The sequence below is a fragment of the Oncorhynchus mykiss genome, chromosome 17, assembly GCF_057628025.1.
Source record: "Oncorhynchus mykiss isolate SJ-2025 chromosome 17, ASM5762802v1, whole genome shotgun sequence".
NCBI lineage: Eukaryota > Metazoa > Chordata > Actinopteri > Salmoniformes > Salmonidae > Oncorhynchus > Oncorhynchus mykiss.
In genome coordinates, this window is record NC_143038.1 from 4,009,084 (window position 1) to 4,024,697 (window position 15,614).

The 15,614-nt window shown below is 42.4% G+C and overlaps 2 protein-coding genes across 3 annotated transcripts in view; one reads left to right on the top strand and one right to left on the bottom strand.

The window, feature by feature from the left end:
• Nucleotides 1–114: 114 nt before the first annotated feature.
• LOC110493489 (transmembrane channel-like protein 7) lies at nucleotides 115–13,227 on the bottom strand. The gene is made up of 16 exons (XM_021567790.3): nucleotides 13,056–13,227; nucleotides 12,168–12,435; nucleotides 11,465–11,613; nucleotides 10,994–11,149; nucleotides 8,532–8,617; nucleotides 8,254–8,399; nucleotides 7,907–8,054; nucleotides 7,440–7,616; nucleotides 6,131–6,276; nucleotides 5,763–5,877; nucleotides 4,444–4,541; nucleotides 4,175–4,358; nucleotides 2,536–2,666; nucleotides 2,080–2,235; nucleotides 1,815–1,893; nucleotides 115–1,630 (listed from the first exon to the last, which is right to left on the bottom strand). Exons 1-16 carry the CDS (start codon nucleotides 13,069–13,071, stop codon nucleotides 1,451–1,453), a joined length of 2,235 nt encoding a protein of 744 aa, XP_021423465.3. The 5' UTR covers nucleotides 13,072–13,227; the 3' UTR covers nucleotides 115–1,450.
• LOC110493487 (transmembrane channel-like protein 5) overlaps nucleotides 13,203–15,614 on the top strand; it is a 27,028-nt gene continuing 24,616 nt past the window's right edge. The window contains exons 1-3 of one of the 2 annotated variants that reach the window (XM_021567788.3): nucleotides 13,203–14,034; nucleotides 14,635–14,813; nucleotides 15,321–15,577. In XM_021567788.3, the coding sequence (XP_021423463.2) occupies nucleotides 14,737–14,813; nucleotides 15,321–15,577 (334 nt within the window). In that variant the 5' untranslated portion in view covers nucleotides 13,203–14,034; nucleotides 14,635–14,736. Of the gene's footprint in view, nucleotides 14,035–14,627; nucleotides 14,814–15,320; nucleotides 15,578–15,614 lie in introns of both variants that reach the window. The other variant, XM_021567789.3, reaches the window with a different exon arrangement.

The following is a 15,614-nucleotide window of genomic DNA, read 5'->3' on the forward strand; positions in this document are numbered from 1 at the left end:
ACTTTTGAAAATGTTGGGTGCCTATTCAAATATGAACAGAATCTTGTCTTTTGGGTTTCCCTACTGAACAAATTAAACTAGTTATATTCACACAAAGTATGACAACAAATAACATACGTTTTAAATACTTGCATTATTTATTTACCTTTTCCAGCCACAATTCAATAAGCAATAAGGCACGAGGGGGTGTGGTATATGGCCAATATACCACGGCTAAGGTCTGTTCTTAAGCACCACGCAAAGCAGAGTTGGCCATATACCACAAACCCTTGACATGCCTTATTGCTATTATAAACTGTTTACCAAAGTAATTAGAGCAGTAAAAAGACATGGTTTGTCTAACCCGTGGTATACAGTCTGATATACCACGGCTGTCAGCCAATCAGCATTCAGGGCTTGAACCACCCAGTTTATAACAATGAATAACACAGATTTTGGAATTATAAAACTTTTGCCAAAATGACATCTTACTAGTTGATTCAAATGTAACAGTTCACTCATAAACAAAGGTTTGCAATGGATAAAACAACACTTCCCCTTTATGGAACACAGGCAGTAGACACAGAGTACAGTAAAAAAGTATTAGTTCAGTTTGGTATGTAGCAGAAGTTGGGACAGTAGATCTCAAATACATTTTGAAATATTAAATCACATGTAGCATGTCATGGTCATTAAAAGTTAATACTTAAGAGTTAATGGAAATAGTAAACAAGAGATTAAGGAATATAAGTTTACACAAATTAATACAGTATACCTTTAAAATATAAACAAGAAAGGTCACATTTAAAGTGCAAGAAGAATGTTTAGTATTTATAGGTGTTGGAGTGGAACAATATGAGATCAGCTTTGATTTGTTGTATTACTTAGAAGGGCAATTCAAAGCTTTATAGTGGTTATTGTCATAATAAGAGTCCTTCTTGGAAGGAAAAAGGTAATAGTCAGCAGAATTATCATCATGACATCACATATAGTAATGCTTATGGTAGGCTACATATAGTAAACAACAAACAGGACAAGATATTATCCACAAAAGGCAGTAAATAGCTATTTTGCCAGCCTTGAGTTCAAACTATTGGTCCAATATTGTAAAACTGTGCTTGTTAAACGTTTGAACATTCACAGATCTCAACATGCGTTGGATCAAAACCAAAAGAGCCTTGATAGGCAAAGCTAATCCCCCAGTTGCATAGTGTTCCTCAAATCTAGTGTCTGCCAGTGGTAGGGCTGGTTTCCTAGACACAGATCGAGCCTGGTCTTGGACTAAAAAGCTATTTTAATGGAGATTCTCCATTGAGCATGCATTTTAGTCCAGGTCTAGACTTAATATATGTCTGGTAAGCCAGCACCTATAGTGTATGCCAGTAATAGTGTTTAGACAGCCAGTTACAAGTAATATCAAGAGCCCTGAGTTTTTTAGTCAGCTAAAACTCAAGGGCCTAATCCTAGCAATTCAGACATGAGTAGCAGAGTCCGGGGGTGGCTGGACCAGGAAGATCCCAGAGTTGGAACGGTAGCTGGGGCTGACTCTGTCTGAGGAGTGGGACTGGAATCCCGAACCTGTAGATCTAATAGCACAGGTCCTCTGGGCCTGACACAGCTTCTGGATCAGGAAACGCTTGTCTCGCCCATCCTGGCCGAACAGGGAGAAGAGGGTTAGTGCCTAAATTAACCCTATAACAATGTTATGCCAGATAACTAGGACCTAGATTTTTTCTGGTCAGGAAAATAATCCTGTCCCTACAGCTAAGTCCTATGAAGCTACTGTACAGTATAGAGTTGTGCAGCCATGTAGACTGGTTACTGTAGCTACTCACCATGACTAGCTGCTCCCTCAGTTGGTTGATCACTCGCTTGTGCGCTCCAGCTAGAGCAATGACATAAAACATGGCCAGGCTGAGGGAGGAAAGAGACAACGGTTAACAAAGCAGAATTTTGATAGCCCTTTGTGACGTGTTGATGAAAAGAAGGTTTTATAAATATATTTTATTGATTGATTGGCTGAAACCGCAATCTATCGGCCTGGATATCAAATGACAATGAACCGTAGACAGGAGTGATATCATTGGCCGAAACCCGTACCATGTGATGACAAAGAGGGAGACGGCGAAGGCCTCAGAGGAGATGGCCAGGAGGAACGTGCGTGCCCCTGCAGGCAGCTGGGACACCGTCCGGGGGAGCACCTCCCAGGATGTGGTGTAGTTAACGAAGGGACCACAGGCCTGGGAACAGCTGATCCTGACAAGGGAGAAATGGAAGGGTTAGTTTATGTACCCAACAACTGATCTAGGAGCAGATTGATACTATTTTCACACTATGGTGCCAAGCCAAACTGTACTGTCAAATCAAATATTTCCTTTCCAGCCCAGTTTCAGCAACAGTAGAGCAGTACAGCTAAGCTAAGCTCAGTTAGGCTCATCAGTGTGAAAAGGGTATGAGATTGGTGCATGGTGAGTTTCAGTGCAACTAGCCATATTGATGGTTATCTATGGAAATAAAGATGCATGCATGGTAGGCTAACTGCAGCCATGTACTCACTGTGCGATGCCAATGGTGACAGGTACACAGGCCAGTGCCAGGCCAATCAGCAGCACAGCCAGGAAGAAGAAGTTGGAGCTGGAGGCTCGGAACGGACGGGTGGCCGGGCGGCAGTTATTCACCAGGGTCACCTGCAGGGTAGACAATACATACATTCCTCAACCTATTTGTGGGTGAGAATTCCCTTTCAGTCATTTCAGGCAACATAATGCACACAGGTATGGGATATTCCTTTTCTCTATCAATTGGGTGAAGGAATTAGGATAAGGAAATATCCTGACCTACACTTACCTATGAGGTACAGTATCGCTCAACTCAATCAGTTACCTAGAGTATGTAACCCGAGGTTTAGACCCAGCTAAAACCATATGCTACAACCAAAAACACAGTCATTCATATCAAATCTAATGTTATTTGTCACATACACATGGTTAGCAGATGTTAATGGGAGTGTAGCGAAATGTCTGTGCTTCTAGTTCCGACCATCCAGTAATATCTAACAAGTAATCTAACCTAACAATTTCACACCAACTACTAAGTGTAAAGGAATGAATAAGAATATGTACACAAAAATATATATAGTGTGATTGCGTCGTCTGTGGACCTATTGGGGCGGTAAGCAAATTGGAGTGGGTCTAGGGTGTCAGGTAGGGTGGAGGTGATATGGTCCGTGACTAGTCTCTCAAAGCACTTCATGATGACGGAAGTGAGGGCTACGGGAAGGTAGTCATTTAGCTCAGTTACCTTAGCTTTCTTGGGAACATGAACAATGGTGGCTCTCTTGAAGCATGTGGGAACAGCAGACTGGGATAAGGATTGATTGAATATGTCCGTAAACACACCAGCCAGCTGGTCTGCGCATGCTCTGAGGACGCGGCTGGGGATGCCGTCTGGGCCTGCAGCCTTGCGAGGGTTAACCTGTTTAAATGTTTTACTCACGTTGGCTGCAGTGAAGGAGAGCCTGCAGGTTTTAGTAGCGGGCTGTGTCACTGGCACTGTATTGTCCTCAAAGCGGGCAAAGAAGTTGTTTAGTTTGTCTGGGAGCAAGACATCGTGGTCCGCGACGGGGCTGGTTTTTCGTTTGTAGTCTGTGATTGACTGTAGACCCTGCCACATACCTCTCATGTCTGAGCCGTTGAATTGCGACTCTACTTCGCCTCTATACTGACGCTTAGCTTGTTTGATTGCCTTGCGGAAGGAATAGCTACACTGTTTGTATTCGGTCATGTTTCCGGTCACCTTGCCCTGATTAAAAGCAGTGGTTCGAGCTTTCATTTTTGTGCAAATGCTGCCATCAATACACGGTTTCTGGTTGGGGAATGTTTTAATATACGCTGTGGGTACAACATCACCGATGCACTTGCTAATAAACTCGCTCACTGAATCAGCATATTCATCAATGTTGTTGTTCGACGCTATGCGGAACATATCTCAGTCCACGTAATCGAAGCAATCTTGAAGGGTGGAATCCGATTGGTCGGACCAGCGTTGAACAGACCTGAGCACGGCTGCTTCCTGTTTTAGTTTATGTACCTTCCTGATGCCTTTACTGTACTGTATTACATAGAACTACAATTATGGCCATCGGCCCACCTATACCAGTACATTGATACTGTCTAATATTTCTATGGTATGTTACCTTTTTGATGTAGAAGATGATGAAGTACTTGATGGTGCAGATGGCGGGCAGCAGGGGGCAGTAGAACGTCCCGATCCAGCAGATGGTTTGGCCATACACAATCCCCAGGACGTTCTGGGGGATGGCAAACTCCTGCTGGCCCCACCACTTGGCCAGGCCGCAGTCACAGTAGTCCACTATGAGTCTGGGGGGAGGGGGGAGGGGGGAGAGGGAGAGAACTGTCAGAAGAGGAGATGAGAGAAGAGGAGAGAAGAGAAAAGATGACTTACTTCCTAGGGAACTCCACAAAGACAGTGACGGCACAGATGATGATGAAATCAAAGATCATGAGTTTGTACATCTCCTGGCCCACGCGAGACTCCCAACACTATAGGCAGAGGTAGAATTGTATGAGATCATAGTAACGTCCAATATCAATATGTACAGTACCAGTCAAAAGTTTGGACACACCTACTCATTCCAGGGATTTTCAATATTTTTACTATATTGTAGAATAATAGTGAAGACATCAAAACTATGAAATAATACATATGGAATCATGTAGTAACCAAAAAAGTGTTAAACAAATCAAAATATATTTTAGATTTGAGTTTCTTCAAAGTAGCCACCCTTTGCCTTGATGACAGGTTTGCACACTCTTGGCACTCTCAACCAGCTGGATGAATAGATTTTTGCATTCCAGGTGACTACCTCCAGCTTCATGAGGTAGTCACCTGGAATGCATTTCAATTAACAGGTGTGCCTTCTTAAAAGTTAATTTGTGGAATTTCTTTCCTTCTTAATGCATTTGAGCCAATCAGTTGTGTTGTGACAAGATAGGGGTGGTATACAGAAGAAAGCCCTATTTGATAAAAGACCAAGTACATATTATGGCAAGAACAGCTCAAATAAGCAAAGAGAAATGACAGTACATCATTACTTTAAGACATGAAGGTCAGTCAATACGGAACATTTCAAGAACTTTGAGCGTTTCTTCAAGTGCAGTCGCAAAAACCATCAAGCGCTATGATGAAACTGACTCGCATGAGGACTGCCACAGGAAAAGAAGACCCAGAGTTACCTCTGCTGCATATGATACGTTCATTAGAGTTACCAGCATCAGAAATTGCAGCCCTAATAAATGTTTCACAGAGTTCAAGTAACAGACACCTCCAGGCTGTGTAAGGGCTATTTGACCAAGAAGGAGAGTGATGGAGTGCTGCATCAGATGACCTGGCCTCCACAATCACCCGACCTCAACCCAATTGAGATGGTTTGGGATGAGTTGGACCGCAGCGTGAAGGAAAAGCAGCCAACAAGTGCTCAGCATATGTGGGAACTCCTTCAAGACTGTTGGAAAAGCATTTCAGGTGAAGCTGATTGAGATAATGCCAAAAAAGTGCAAAGCTGTCATCAAGGCAAAGGGTTGCTACTTTAAATAATATAAAATCTAAAACGTATTTAACACTTTTTTGGTTACTACATGATTCCATATGTGTTATTTCATAGTTTTGATGTCTTCACTATTATTCTACAATGTAGAAAATAGTACAAATAAAGAAACCTGACTGGTATTGTATATCTACGGTAACCTTTGACCTCCACTCACCGGGTAGAGGATGTGGTTGTACCCGCAGACACAGTTGCCTTCCTGGCAAGAGGTGATCTGACCCCAGAGGGAGACGAGAAGCACACAGATACTGGTCAGGCGCATGAACACACACCTGTGGAAAGATTATGACATTACAAAGAAATTACGTTGGTGTTAAAATGCAAAAATCTATTCATCAATACCAGGGTGCTACATCAGTATGCAAACTGGAATCGGTGTGAAACATCAAGAGCATCATTCATTCATTTTGACAGAAGAAAGTGCTTGGTTGCCAGGGTTGGGGTAAATTTCATATCAATTCAGGAAGTAAACTGAAAAATGTAATGACTGAATAGAAATAAAACAACCCCAGCCCTGTTGTTTACCTCATGAGAGTGAAGCGGATCTCAAAGGCGGGGGAGTAGTCTTCAAACTGGATGATGAGGGAGAAGATGAGGGGGGTGATGAAGTTGGCCAGGGTGATGACGATGGAAGGCAGATACTCATAGATCAGGTCCAGGATGAAGTTCACCTGTTATGACAACGCATGTTTGAAGTAAAACAGAAAAGGCACATGCCATTAGGTATACAGTACTGAGGAAGAGAGCATTCATTTCAATAGAACAGCCATTGTGCTCATCCCTCAACCTTTGAAATTGTTGAACGTGTCAGTGTCGTTCTTTGTGTTTTTTTGTAAAATCGATAAACGTAAAAAAAAAAAACACAACCATCGTGCTCCCGAGTGGCCAGTGGTCTAAGGCACTGCATCTCAGTGCTACAAGGTGTCACTACAGACCCTAGTTCGATCCTGGGCTGTATCACAACCGGCCGTGATTGGGAGTCCCATAGGACAGCGCACAATTGGCCCAGCGTCGTCTGGGTTATGCCGTCATTGTAAATAACAATTTGCTCTTAACTGACTTGCGTAGATAAATAAAATAAAAAAATAGTGCTAAACCAGGGGTGTCAAACTATTTTTCCCCGTGGGCCGCATTCGGTCTCGTCAACGCTCCCTGACTGTCTAGTTTTCATTTCGATTACTTTTAGGATGCTGGAGGGAAGACACTATAAATGTAAGTCCATTATCAATTCTACAGTTTAGATTTGGTTTTAGTCATTTTAATGGCGATTAATATCATTTTTTTCCTCGGGGGGGAAAACTATTATAATAAAATGATATATTTCAGTTTTTACTCAGACCACCCGTGTGCCGCATGTTTGACACACCTGTGCTAAACTTAGACATATGTATCAGATCTAAAATAAGCATGTCTATTGACCAGCTACCTACAGAGTCCATAAGGAGAGGCTGAGGACATCAGGGACAGCAAGGTGTGCTGAGGAGACTCCAGACCCATCTCTGACCGACTATCCTCCCTGGCTGTAACCAAGATGCTCCTCCTCCATTCACGCTTCAACTGCCTTCATGTTGATCATTGATTTACATTTGTTTTCTTGTATGTGCTGCTGCAATTCAGCTTTAAGCTTCCATAGTACACATCAAATTAAACTAAACTGAACTAACATTGCTGTTTAAAGGTGTATCACCCTGGTTCGAATCCAGGCTGTATCACATCTGGCTGTAATTGGGAGTCCCATAGGGCGGCGCACAATTGGCCCAGCGTCGTCCAGGTTTGGCCGGGGTAGGCCGTCATTGTAAATAAAAATATGTTCTTAACTGACTTGCCTAGTTACCTTAGTCATCTGTGCTTTCTGGGAGAAGTTGGTGGCTATGTAGATGGAGTAGAAACAGGCAGCCAGTACAGCGATCACAAACAGATTCAGGATCAGTCGGATCACGTAGATCCTACACTTCTCCTTCCGTGTCCTGTCTGCCATCTTCTGCTTGATGCGCTCCTCTTCCAAATCAGTCTGTTGACATAGAAAGGACAGAGGAATTAATATAGGATCTCCATTATATGCAGTTATAAGCACTTATACTGTATATATTAATAAACAAATAAACACAGCTTCTTCTGAAAGGAGTTGTTGAAAAGTGAGTGGTAAACAGAAGTGAACCAATACAGTTCTGTTACATTGTATGGCTCTAACTGGAATGTGTGAACTGAGGAATTCAATTCACTTTGACAATAGTGTTGAATCACATTTCTCCCTGTTGTTTTGAGTCAACCTATACTATCGACTGACTACTGACACCTCACCTTCAGTTCATAAAGAAGACTGCTCCTCTTGAGCCTGGCTGCGCTGTCGTTGACGATACAGAAGTCCCAGCCGGCAAAGATCTTGTTGCAGAAGCTCTGGAAGCGATCCTCGTCCTGCACCAGTTTACGCTTGAAGCCAGTCGCAGACCTTTGAGGAACGACGAGAAATGCAGATTTGGAAATGGCTAAAAAACGTAAGTATTTCTATAACAGTATATGACTTGCATGACCATGAAAAACAATTGGACAGGGTGTGCATGTTTGAGAAGATGCCTTTTGAGGACCGGTTTATCCAAAAGACTAGTATAATTGACAAGACAAATACAGTAAGATAGGGCACTTTTTACCTTTTGACTATCCATATGAGACTGAGGAAGAGGTAGGCTATGGTGACCAGCAGGTAGGCCAGAGGCAGGTTGTAGGTGAACTTAGGGAAGTGAATGGTCTCTACCTTGTAGTAACCATAGAAGAGGTAGGTCTGCTCCAGAAAGCCCTTTAAGATGTGAAACAAACAAGGGAGTCATTCTTAGTCCCAAAACATCATCTACAGTGCTATGCAGGCGTACAATGAGTGACTGAATTAAATGAATAAGAGGGCGTGGTATATGAGGAGGGTAGTCCATACCGCCCCTGAGAGGAGGTCTGTGATGTGCTGGTGGAAAACCACCAGGCCACGGCGAGAGGTGCTGGGGTAGTTACTGCACTCAAAGCCTGTGGTTCACAACAGAAGCAACAATATAATATTGGTAAGACATCTATCTAGAAGTCCATTAACAATGAATTTAAAATATATACAGTGCCTTGCGAAAGTATTCGGCCCCCTTGAACTTTGTGACCTTTTGCCACATTTCAGGCTTCAAACATAAAGATATAAAACTGCATTTTTTTGTGAAGAATCAACAACAAGTGGGACACAATCATGAAGTGGAACGACATTTATTGGATATTTCAAACTTTTTTAACAAATCAAAAACTGAAAAATTGGGCGTGCAAAATTATTCAGCCCCCTTAAGTTAATACTTTGTAGCGCCACCTTTTGCTGCGATTACAGCTGTAAGTCGCTTGGGGTATGTCTCTATCAGTTTTGCACATCGAGAGACTGACATTTTTTCCCATTCCTCCTTGCAAAACAGCTCGAGCTCAGTGAGGTTGGATGGAGAGCATTTGTGAACAGCAGTTTTCAGTTCTTTCCACAGATTCTCGATTGGATTCAGGTCTGGACTTTGACTTGGCCATTCTAACACCTGGATATGTTTATTTTTGAACCATTCCATTGTAGATTTTGCTTTATGTTTTGGATCATTGTCTTGTTGGAAGACAAATCTCCGTCCCAGTCTCAGGTCTTTTGCAGACTCCATCAGGTTTTCTTCCAGAATGGTCCTGTATTTGGCTCCATCCATCTTCCCATCAATTTTAACCATCTTCCCTGTCCCTGCTGAAGAAAAGCAGGCCCAAACCATGATGCTGCCACCACCATGTTTGACAGTGGGGATGGTGTGTCAGGGTGATGAGCTGTGTTGCTTTTACGCCAAACATAACATTTTGCATTGTTGCCAAAAAGTTAAATTTTGGTTTCATCTGACCAGAGCACCTTCTTCCACATGTTTGGTGTGTCTCCCAGGTGGCTTGTGGCAAACTTTAAACAACACTTTTTATGGATATCTTTAAGAAATGGCTTTCTTCTTGCCACTCTTCCATAAAGGCCGGATTTGTGCAATATACGACTGATTGTTGTCCTATGGACAGAGTCTCCCACCTCAGCTGTAGATCTCTGCAGTTCATCCAGAGTGATCATGGGCCTCTTGGCTGCATCTCTGATCAGTCTTCTCCTTGTATGAGCTGAAAGTTTAGAAGGACGGCCAGGTCTTGGTAGATTTGCAGTGGTCTGATACTCCTTCCATTTCAATATTATCGCTTGCACAGTGCTCCTTAGGATGTTTAAACCTTGGGAAATCTTTTTGTATCCAAATCCGGCTTTAAACTTCTTCACAACAGTATCTCGGACCTGCCTGGTGTGTTCCTTGTTCTTCATGATGCTCTCTGCGCTTTTAACGGACCTCTGAGACTATCACAGTGCAGGTGCATTTATACGGAGACTTGATTACACACAGGTGGATTGTATTTATCATCATTAGTCATTTAGGTCAACATTGGATCATTCAGAGATCCTCACTGAACTTCTGGAGAGAGTTTGCTGCACTGAAGGTAAAGGGGCTGAATAATTTTGCACGCCCAATTTTTCAGTTTTTGATTTGTTAAAAAAGTTTGAAATATCCAATAAATGTCTTTCCACTTCATGATTGTGTCCCACTTGTTGTTGATGCTTCACAAAAAAATACAGTTTTATATCTTTATGTTTGAAGCCTGAAATGTGGCAAAAGGTCGCAAAGTTCAAGGGGGCCGAATACTTTCGCAAGGCACTGTATATCATAGATGAGATTAACAATACAACATTCATAATCTAATGTAAAGATGACTGATGCTCTTGATGTCGCAGAACAGCTACATGCCCCATATTTCTCCTCTCTAACTGAACCTTCATGACAACATGGTTGAATGTGGTGTTAATCTCTTACTGACCTACAGTTTACATAAATACTATAGAATTAATGTACAGCAGTGCAGGCTGCTGAGGGGAGGACGGCTCATAATAATAGCTGGAACTGAGCGAATGGAATAGCACCAAACAATGGAAACCATGTATTTGATACCATTACACACATTCTGCTCAAGCCATTGCCACAAGCCTGTCCTCCCCAATTAAAGTGCCACCAACCTCCTGTGATGTACATGTCACTGCCAAAATAAAGGAAACACTTCAGCAAATGAGGGATGCAAAGTCTATTGAAAGCAGGTACTTCCACACAGGTGTGGTTCCTGAGTTAATTCAGTAATTAACATCCCATCGTGCTTAGAGTCATGTATAAAAATGCTTATTATTTTTGCTACCATGGCTAGAAGTGACTGACAGACGGGTCTCAAAGGAGCATAGGCGCGGTTTAAAGGGTCTGTGTGTTTCCTTTATCTTGACAGTTACATGTATAATATGGTCTACTTTACCCTATAACACGTAAAGGCCTGTGTTACCATCTACGTGGTTGAAGGTGGTGTTCCCTGAGGCATGGGGGCCGGTGATGATGGGCAGCATGACGAAGCCGAACATGAGCAGGAACATGACGAAGTTGAGCAGCACCAGGAAACGCAGGAAGGAGAAGTAGGACAGGATCCCTGTGCCAAACATCCCTGTGATGGGACACAGAGAAGGGAAAGGATGAGTGATTTAGATACCATCCCGGATCTTAAAGAGATCAACATCAACGCACTCATATCTTTCAATGCTTCCAACAGAAGACACACAAGTGAGCAAGAGAACTTTTAATTGCCCAATTTTCATCAGCGATATTACATCATCTCTGTGGAAACTCTGCCTTTGTCCCTCACGAATCCAATTTTGAGCTTTGTTTGTGTAACTAAGCCTTTGACATAAATCATGTATTGATGTCAATAGAAGTAAATTGGAGTAACAGGTTGTTTTGTCACTGGCAACCACTCTCTTACCCTCAATGACATGGATGTCTCCCCTCCAGAGCTCCAGGTTGCTGAGCATCTCAAACCCATCCTCCGTTAGCCTCCTCAGGGTCCGTCTGGTGCCTTGTCTCCACTGGCTCCAACTGCTCAGATCCTTGGCCTGCTCCAAACGCTGGTCCCTGTCAGATGATCAGTCAATATATTAAGCAATCAATCAGTCAGTCAATGTTAACATACTAAGCTTTTTTCAAGAATACTATCACACCAGAATCCACCAAGAGAGCTTCGACAAAGAGACCCAATGAACCATGAACATAACCATATCTAGCCCCAATCGTTATGCTCATGAAATTGTAGCCTACTTGTAGTGAATGGTGTGCTCTGTTATTGGCCTAAGGCCTAAGAATTGCCATATCTCTAGGAGAGATTCAGAGAGCATTTCTTCACTAATCCAGTAATGTCTCAAATTGATACAAGAAAATTAAACACTGCCTGCAGAGCAATAACTATGCACTGCTGACCCCTACAGTGAGTGAAGGCAATGAAGGCAGATAACCAATTACTTCCAACACAGTAAGAATCAGTGAAAAACATAAAAATCTCTGTTGTCCTGTAACTTATACAGTTACATAGTATAAATGTTATTACACAGTGCAACCCTTTTCATATTATCATTACAATATAACATTTTACAGCAGTATAACACTGCATGAAGACATATTAGAGATCTGACTTGTCTCTGCGTTTCTCCGCCATAGGTTTGGGCAGTTCCCTGACTGGTCTCTGTAGGGTCTGAGTCCTGTGTTTCTCCTCATGCTGCCTGGCCAATGTGGTCTGTCCCCATTTCCCACTGCTGGAGGAGCCCAGCCTGGTCCGTGAGCTGCCACGGCGCTTGGTACTACCCGAGGCGGAGGGCTTTCTGCGGTACAGCAAAGACTGGTAGCTGGGGAGCTGGTCCAGTAGTGGGTTACGTGGTGCTCCCAGACGGTCATTGTGGAACACTGTCAGAGAGAAATACAGTAAAAAATAAAATACAATGTTTTGGGGAAGAGGCTGGGGGTTAAAGTTCATAAAGTGAGAGTAAAATGTGGGGTTTAAAGAGCAGTACTTGAATGCAATACACTTTATTGATATCATACTGTTGAACTCACAAAACTATTTGGCTGTGAATGCACAAGAAGTGGTGTAGCCATACAGTCATTGCAACAGACAGCTACATTTGAAAAAACTACAACAACCACACCTCAATAATTACATCTATCAAAGCATATTTTATTTTACCTTTATTTAACTAGACAAGTCAGTTAGGAACACATTCTTATTTTCAATGGCGGCCTAGTGGGTTAACTGCCTGTTCAGGGGCTTAAATCTTCATCAACCAAGTTACTGTTCCTATTTAATGTCATACAACTCATAGAGTAAGGGAAGTTTTCTTTCAATAACAACGACAATTGGCTCAGTTTCAGCTAAAAGTTAGATAGCTACCGTTAGCTAGCTAACGTTGGCTGGGTAGCTTTTTAGCATTAGGAAAGTTTACCTGCCTTGTCTAGCTAGATAACTGGCTACATTTACTAACTTACTTGCTGAGAAGGTCCATATGAAATTGAGTTTGCTTAGTTACCTGAGTCTCTCTCCATTTTCAGTTGTCCTCGTGCACTTTTAATATCAAAGAAAGTTTAATTAACAACTTTGTTAGCTAACTAGCGTAGCTAGCTGACGTTGGCTGTCAGTCAGCAGAAGGAAAACAAAGCCGCATTCCCTTTCCAGAATCCTTAAGCGACGCAACTCTGGAGGCTAGATGTATAAATACTAGATCGGCATAGCATGCTTTCCCACAATTATACACAACAATCGTGCTTATTTAATTTTGGATATGACTGGAGTTTAATCCAAATTAAATACTGACAAACTGTGACGACAAACAATTTGACGTTTATTTGTATAGCTAGTTAGCTAGCTTTTATATTTATATAACAACATTTGTCGCGCTCTACTGTCCTCAAATGCCACTACCATAAACATTTTAAATGATGGAGCATCAAAAATTATTAACGCTTAAAATGGGGTTATATGATTTGAATATTAAATAATAAAAATGTCCAACTAACAATTGAATCGTTTATTATGCTGTTATTCACAGAATTCAACATTTTGTTTGACATTGTGTTTTAAATAGAGAGTCGGGAAGACGAAAGTGAATCATTATGGCTCTTCATTGCAATTCCCTATCCTATTGCACATTCGTAATAACACAGTGGAGCCCTTGGCCGTCCCATATCTTATAATGACAATTCATTTTCACGTCCTATGGGAATCATTTGGAAATACTTGTCATTATGCCAACCATAGCAGCCTATTAGATTTGCATACGGCATTTAGAACCACCGGACTTTTACCTTTATTTCAAGTGCACAGTTCCGGGTAGTCTGACAGACACACAGTGATAAAGTTCAACAAAGGTAGATCTCTCAGAGATGCACTCTAGCTACCACAGTTGGCACTTCAAACCTGGATTATAAGGAAAAGGGGAGGCATCCTCGGACTGCAAAACCTGTTCAAGCAGCCAGCAGATTTCCCTGAATAAGCAGCACGTTAACCAGGTAATTACACACTGTGGATTTATTATTTTAAACAATTGTTTGATACAATAGTTTTAAATTGTTACTGTATCTAACAGCAATGTATACTATTATTATTTGGAACATGGTTATATTTCTCTTAATTTGACAACACAAAGATTCACTGTCACATATAACTTCTGTGTTTTTCCCACAATAAACTACCATGTCAACATATTTGTTAGTCAGATCTCTTTCCAGACTTTGTTGCTCGGGAATTTGTTATTTCTACTTTGCCTACTTTACTGCCATAGTGCAGCACTGAGGCACAGACCATGGCAAAACAGAAACCATATCCCTGTGTTAATAAATAATGATATACACAGGGATAGGACAGGGGAGTTAAATAACTTACTGAAGACAGCCATTCAATCCAAAACATGTGATGTGTATTAGATAGCACAGCTTTATTTGTGAAAGGAAGATGGGAATAGCATCGAGGTATGGTCTCAGAAGTCTTGTATTTGCCCCTTCTTTATACCCAAGGGGGTCTTGTTGCTAGTGGCACGTTTGTCTCGTTTCCAGTTCTCATTTTATGTAATGGCAAGCTTATTCTCACTAATTGTTTTACTGAGAATACAGTAGGAGGACCTTTCAGACCTCCAGGGGACGAAAGAAGAGAGGGACAGACAGAAATCACCGCCGGGTTAACCACTATAGAGGAAGATCAAGCCAAGGATCCATATGTCACACTACAACAACACTGGAGGATATAACAACCCTGCCTATCATGACAGTGACACCCTGGAGATAGATAGGAGGTATGTGTGTCAACTTGTACGATTGTGTTGTTTGGATGTTTGTTATAATTCTGCTTTAACTGGGTACATGGGTAGAGGGCCTGAATGAGTAGAGGGCCTGAATGAGTAGAGGGCCTGAATGAGTAGAGGGCCTGAATGGGTAGAGGGCCTGAATGGGTAGAGGGCCTGAATGGGTAAAGGGCCTGAATGGGTAGAGGGCCTGAATGGGTAGAGGGCCTGAATGGGTAGAGGGCCTGAATGGGTAAAGGGCCTGAATGGGTAGAGGGCCTGAGTGAAATGTTGACGGACAGAGAGAGACTCTGTCCGTCAAGACTCACTTTATAGCGCCTCAGAAAAAAAACATTATTGTCTAGGACAGATGTCATATGTCTATAATAATATTGTAGCATGATTCTTAGAACACCATCAGCAGCGTTATGAGTAATGATTAAGGTGTTGGACTGACTGATGCAGGGTTTAAACAACAACACACCAGTAATGTTATCTGCTCTGTCCTTCTCTCGAAAGTCCTTCTAGGAAATCCCAATCCCATCACAGTAACCCCCATGGTAACCCCTACCCCAGGGATGATGGAGCCGGGGGTGAGAGGGGCAGGTCTGATCTTCAGCAGCTCCCAGGAGGGGTCCAATCCAGCTACAACGATGCCCAGGAGAGAGTGCCCTGGGGCGGGTGGCAGGAGGGGAGCTGGAGGGGCAGAGACAGCATTCCCATGGGTCTCCTTCCTCCCCGGTCGGAGAGCCCACGATGGCAGCAGCATGACCTCAGTAAGTCGATGTTTGATTTAATTGATTAATTAGACAA

Bases quoted from the DNA above. Each gene is read 5' to 3' on its own strand.
- LOC110493489 (XM_021567790.3), bottom strand. The intron at 8,618-10,993 runs GTAACACAGGCC...TGTGAACCACAG, and splicing joins CACCTTCAACCACGTAGATG to GCTTTGAGTGCAGTAACTAC. The intron at 5,878-6,130 runs GTAAACAACAGG...ATCTTTCCACAG, and splicing joins ATCCGCTTCACTCTCATGAG to GTGTGTGTTCATGCGCCTGA.